Source organism: Hyperoodon ampullatus, assembly GCF_949752795.1.
Source record: "Hyperoodon ampullatus genome assembly, chromosome: 5".
NCBI classification, from domain to species: domain Eukaryota; kingdom Metazoa; phylum Chordata; class Mammalia; order Artiodactyla; family Ziphiidae; genus Hyperoodon; species Hyperoodon ampullatus.
In genome coordinates, this window is record NC_136918.1 from 76,635,699 (window position 1) to 76,641,698 (window position 6,000).

General features: G+C 54.4%; 1 protein-coding gene across 1 annotated transcript in view; it reads right to left on the minus strand.

Moving 5' to 3' along the window:
• Window positions 1–4,696, minus strand: part of LOC307054036 (death-inducer obliterator 1-like) — a gene marked incomplete at both ends in the record, with an annotated part of 109,758 nt that extends 105,062 nt beyond the window's left edge. Inside the window, 3 exon segments of the mRNA XM_079705539.1 lie at window positions 728–940; window positions 2,876–3,197; window positions 3,861–4,696. Of these exon segments, the coding sequence (XP_079561665.1) occupies window positions 728–940; window positions 2,876–3,197; window positions 3,861–4,696 (1,371 nt within the window).
• Window positions 4,697–6,000: the final 1,304 nt, after the last annotated feature.

Sequence of the window (6,000 nt, forward strand, 5' to 3'; positions counted from 1 at the left end):
CTCTGCAGTGCGGGTCACGACTCAATCAGCTCCTGGACCATCCTAAGCCCAATACACTGCATCTGCTCAGCAGAGGGCTTGGCTACTCCCCCACATCCAGCAGGCCCGCATCAACATCCGAACGATGACAAGGTCCCTGACACAACAACCCGTCAACCTAGCATCCTCATGAGGCGCTAGGCCGCCAGGATAACCGAGGGGCCGTGGAGTGAGGCAGTGAAGCAAGGCGGAGAGCACGGCAGACCGGGGCCCCGTGTGAGAACGCGCCCAAGCAGCACTGACAGGCAGGAGCTGCAGACACAACAGCACGTGGAGAAAGGACAGGCGTACAAACGACATCCCTGTACCCTACCGGGCACTCAGTGCGGTGCCCCCAGAACCCACTGGCCACCCCGCTGTGTGTCAACTCCCCGCACAGACTCCAGCAGGGACCACTCTCCTCCCAGCGGGGCTGGCGTGTGGGTGGACAGCTATTCCACGCAGCAGCCGGTTCCCACGTTTCTATCAGTTAATCCCTCGGCAGGAGGCGGAGAAGGAAAACATGAGAACACGTGCCTATTTGTCATTTCGACAAGAACACTGGTGGGCAAGACGGAGGGCAGTGTGAAGGTGCCTGCATCCCGTCCGGGCCTGTGTGCCCTACACTCTCCAAATCAACCCACCGAGCCTGTAACCTCCAGACGCCCATGGTTTGCACTACACAAATGGTTGGTTTCAGTCAACTTACCTGAACGCTCCATTTCTGAAGAATGATTTTTTCCGGCCTTGTCTTGGGTTTCTTTTTAGGTTTTGGTTTCTGCTCTTTCCCTGCGCTCAGGAAGCGCATGGTGGCCGCGGCGTGTTTCCGGATACACTCGCTGCTGCAGTAGACAGAGTCGGGCTGCGCCACGCTCGAGCACCCGGGGCCAATGCATCTGGCGGCACCAGGCGCCTCTAGGACCTGCAGGATCAGACGTGGCTTCAGTGTACTCACCCACCGGGTGGGTACGGCACTTTGTAACAGAACTATTTATGGTACCGAGATGACTGCTTTTAATCATGTATGAAAAACTGTGAATAAACATGTACCTTTGTTTATTCAAAACACACACATCTACCTCCCCTGAGGAAGGCCCTCGGCTTCTTACCTGCCCTTCAGCAACGCAAGAAGGGCGGAACCCTAAGCGGACCCGGCGCTCACGCTGCGCACTTCTGAACACAATGGGGTTTCACACCACAAGTAGGTTCCCTTATCGGGCAAATGGGCAGGGATTTTACCAACACATTAAGATCCCAAGTGAGAGGATTCTGAGTTAGTCCAAAGGGTCCAACTTCATCAACTGAAAACCCTTCAAAGAGGAACTGAGCCTCCAGAAGATAGAGGATTCCACTGCTGCCTCTGCTGAGAGGGCGCCCATGCCTAGGCTCGGCGGGCAAGGTTGGGAGACGACACCCAGGACACCCAGTTAAACGTGGCTCTCAGAAACAACAGATCACTTTTTGCTATTATCAGGCCACAAAAATTGCCCGGGATATATTTTTCATGCTAAACCAAGTCAGAGCTTTTGGAAGTGGATCTTTCCCCAGCCGAGCCTCTGATACCTCAGGCCCCACAGACACCTGGAGGGCAGTCTTGTAAGACCCAGAGCAGAGGGGGCCCAGCTAAGCCAGGCCTGGATTTCGGAGCTAATAAATGTGTGTTGTTTAAGCTGCTGAACAAGTCTGTGGTTGCCTGCCGTGCAGTAGGAACCTGGTTCACTACAAGGGCTGAACACAGCTGTCCATCATCACTAGAGCATGTTCTGATGGTCGAGACTAATAACATACATGAACATACCCCTCCAATGTACTGGAGCAAAATCTTAAATCTCAAATTATGCACTTAATTGTTTTTCCTCCACAGAATCCAAGTTTTGCTCAGAGAAATACTTAAGTTTCTGGGTAGTCTCAAACACATCAGCAATCACAGGACGTTTCCTACTGACTTCCATTTCCATTCATTCTCTTCCTTACCAGTTATCATCATACTTCCACTCGATGCCTCCTCATACGCCCGTGACAGGTAAAATTTAAACGGTCCAGCCCTCGAGGCTACCTCAGTGCAAGGGGGAGACGGCGGGAAGCTAGGACACGGCCACCGCAAGGTCGTCTGCATGCCCAACACTGGCTAGAGCACGGGCTGTGGGGGCGGCATGGGCCCCCAATTCAAGGAAGGCCTGGGGTGAAAACATGCTCTGAGTAGGACGATCATGAGAGCCTCAGACAGCTCTCAAGATGCACGGAATCCATGACAAAGCATCACGGCCCTTGGGCAGGAGACACGAGTGAACAGACTTGGGAAAGGAGAAAACACAGCTGCACAAGCACTGGTGAGTGGGAGAACACCATAACAGAGGGCGTGCCAGCCGCAGCTGTCTTGTCAGCCTGGGGACCTGTGCGGTCACCACCGCTGGCCTTGGCATCTTGCTGCGAGGCAGGGACTAGACCACTGGTTCTCTCAAGGCGCTGACGGGTAATATAGGTGCACACGTGCCCCCGTGACTCAAAGATAATTTTGTTTGTTCACATATGTACGTCAAACTCTGGATCCATTCATGAGAAAACTTAAGGGAAGACTTACAAAAGTGAGTCCACTTATGGAAAATGTTAAGTCAGTAATAACAGCATAGGAGATAGATATGATGAACAAACATAGAGAAAGAATAGACAGGCGTGCCAGCCTTAAGCAGGTGCATGGACCTGGGAGCTCGCAGAGCCCAGCCCCGCGCCCAATGCCACTCCTGGGAAAAGCTAACTTATCTCAGGAAACAAACGCTTCTGTCTTGATGTTTCTGCCAACGGCAGCTGAGGGCTCCACAGTCACCTCTACCGCTGACCTTGGGAGACAGGTACTTACGGGCTGGAATATCTTGAGTTTTTTCTTGCAACTTGGGTTTGCAGCTTTCTCAATTCTAACCTTAATTCCTTGGTCTTCATTCGATTTCTGCTCCACGATTCCTAGACTTGTACAGTCCATGCCGTCGGCATCTGCAGGTCTCGACCTCGAGTCCTGCGTGCCTGTGGTCTCGGAGCTGGGCTCGTCCTGCACTTGCAGGATGGTGCAGTTTGGGCAGATGTAATCCTGCCCGTTCCTTTCCAAGAGCCTCCCTCGAGCCTCAGAAATGCCCACACAGTCGCCATGAAACCATTCTTCACATCGGTCACAGCGAATCATAAACCTGGAATGATAAAATAAGGAATGGAGATTATTATTAGTATTACGAATGGAAAGTGAGAGACCAACTCAATTTTAAACACAAGTCAAATTTCAACATTCTATTATGAAAAAAACAAAAATATTACAGACACGTGGACAGAACAGAATAAAGAGCATCCACGTGCCCCTCTCAATTTTACTAACATTCAATCAAATTTGCGTCATCTTTTCTTTCAGGGGAGCACTCTGCCCTGGACACCACAGTTCTTGTCCACAGGAGGGCAGCCATGCCTTTACCCGCCCCCTCCCTGAGCTGCCCCAACGTCCACACCACAGCCCAGTCGCAGCCGCTCTGGAGCAGCGTCACCCAGCGAGCTCTCTGGGACAGCAGATCCTCTCTGGTCCAGGCCGCCCTGTCTGTGGCTGTTGGGACCGAGGCAGCCAATGTCCCACGCCAGCCCCCACCTTGGTGGAGGGTGTGGCTCTTGGCAGTGCCCACCCATGCCGTATTTGTTTTTGTTTTTTGACAATGACTTGCTCGTCTTTCCCAAGAGAACAAGTCCCTCATTCAGGCCACCCTGGGACTCTCTAAACTAAGACGAATGGAAAACCCTCTCTGGCAATTTCCACACCTCGGATTCCCCCCCGGAGGCCTGGGCAGCCACTTCATCCCCCCACGACCCACCTGTTGTTGTGAGGCTGGCGGCACAGGCAGTACAGGGCATTGGGGTCGTACACTTCACATGCGGGCTTGTGTCGGACTGCGTCTCCGGGTTCCTCTGCATTCCCCCCTGGGGCCGCCCTCCCTTCCAGCTGGCTCTCTCTGTCCATTCTCGCCGCCTGGGACGCAGCCCCCAGGTCGGCCTCCGGCTCCTGCGGGACGGGCCGCGAACCCTCCATCGCATCGCCTGCCTCAGCATCCACGGTCTCCACCGGGTCCTCCTCCCGATGCTTCTTCCTCAGGCGGTTCTGGATGCCCTTTGGGGGCCTGTCGGTGGGCTCCTGCTCGCGCTTTCTCCGCAGGCCATTCTGGAGTTCTTTCAAAGTCAAACCGTCACTGTGGCTATTGGAGGTGTCAATCTCGTCGCCACGCCCTCTGGCCTTTGCCGAGGAGGCCGTTCGTTCCTTAGCACCCGTGCAGCCAGACCTGGGACCGCTATTCCCGTCCGAGGTGCTCTCCATGCTCCCCTCGGAGGCGCTCTCCGCTTCTGTCACTGGACAGGATGCCGGCTCCACTGAGGCCTCTAGGGACACGGAGGTGCCCCTCCGGCCCCGGCGCCGAACCGTGGTCAGGAACTCCTCCACCCGCTCCGTACGCTTCGGCTGCCTTCCGCTGCGACGCAGCGACGGGCTCTGCTGCTGCCCGGGCAGAGGCTCCAGGGAATCCACCTCCGCATCCCTGGCCCCCTCGCGCTTGCCGATGGTGGTCCTCCGGAACCTCCACGTCTTCCTGAACACTTTGCTGGTGGGCTTGATGGCCTTGGGCGCGTCCTCACCACTCGGGTCATCCTCCTCGTCCATACCTAACAGGGAAATGCAACCAAACCACGCCAGGCGTCAGCCAGGGCCGCGGTCCAGGCCCAGGACCGGCACCCACCAGCCACGACAGCGCACCAGAAGGGGCACCACCCGCACGGAGGAAACCCAGACACAGTGAATCGCAACAATTCTCCACCTACAAAAACCGAAGGCTTTTCCTAAAGTGCGCTGAGAGGATTCAAGGTGATCTCTGAAGAAAAGTGTAACACTTACGGAGCTAATGTTCAGTAGAAAAACACAGCTAGCAAACCAAATCTGTGCATCTGTCGACTGCTGAGGACCAGGATTTGTACAAGATGTAGCGGGGAAAGAGGAAGCGAGCAGCAGTGCTGCCAGGACAGGACAGGGTGGCGGGTGCCTCGGGCTCTCCCGCACAGAGACGCGGGGCCCACCTGGCTCTGCCCGCAGAGCTCGGTGGACAGAATGCCGTGCTGGCTCCGGGCCTAGTGCTTGGAAGCCCCGAGCTGCGTGTGAGACGTCTGACCACGCTGCTGGAGGGATCACGTGGAGATGGGGGATTCGGACCCTGAACACCCACACCCAGCCCCCGCTGAGCCCTGCCCAGATTCCCGAGCCACGACTGTGTTGACACAAGATGGGCCCATCCAGCTCTGCACGCAGGGTCTGCAGCAGCAGACCATCAGGACACTGAGAAAATACTGACCCACGCAGCACCTGTGGTATTTATTTCTTCTCTCCTCTTTCTAACAGACTGTTTAAACGGTCGTGTTTGTGAAAACTTCACTCCTGTTTAAAATGAAAAAGCCTGAAAAAGATAGTATATACCTTGAGAATTTTTTCCCAAGCTGCGCGGCCTTCAATTACATTTAAATGCTAACGATGACTCAGGTTTTACGCCATGATCCATCCCAGGGGAAGGACTAGTACAGAATGGAAACCTTCAAACAGAAAACACACAAAATTAAAAATCACACGTAACTGAACTCTCTTTTTCGTTCCCACTAAGTATGGTCACCTCCCATTTCCATGTCCAGCTCTGCAACTCCCCCACCCTGGGCCTGGGCCCACACTCTCCCAGGACACTTGGAAGCTTGCAGGAGTAGCTGTGGCATCAGCACCTGTGCCACCAAGGACCACGCCACTGTCCTGGTCACCCAAGTCTTTCTGCAGGAAGGACTCTCCTCTACAAAACACAGTTCTCACCAGAGACAACATACAACGTCATCGTAAATGCACTAAAGAAATCACCCATGTAAAAATAAAGTAGTGCTCTGAATCAGATTCTTAACACACAGTTAGACACTCTTCAAGAAATCTTGGGCTAA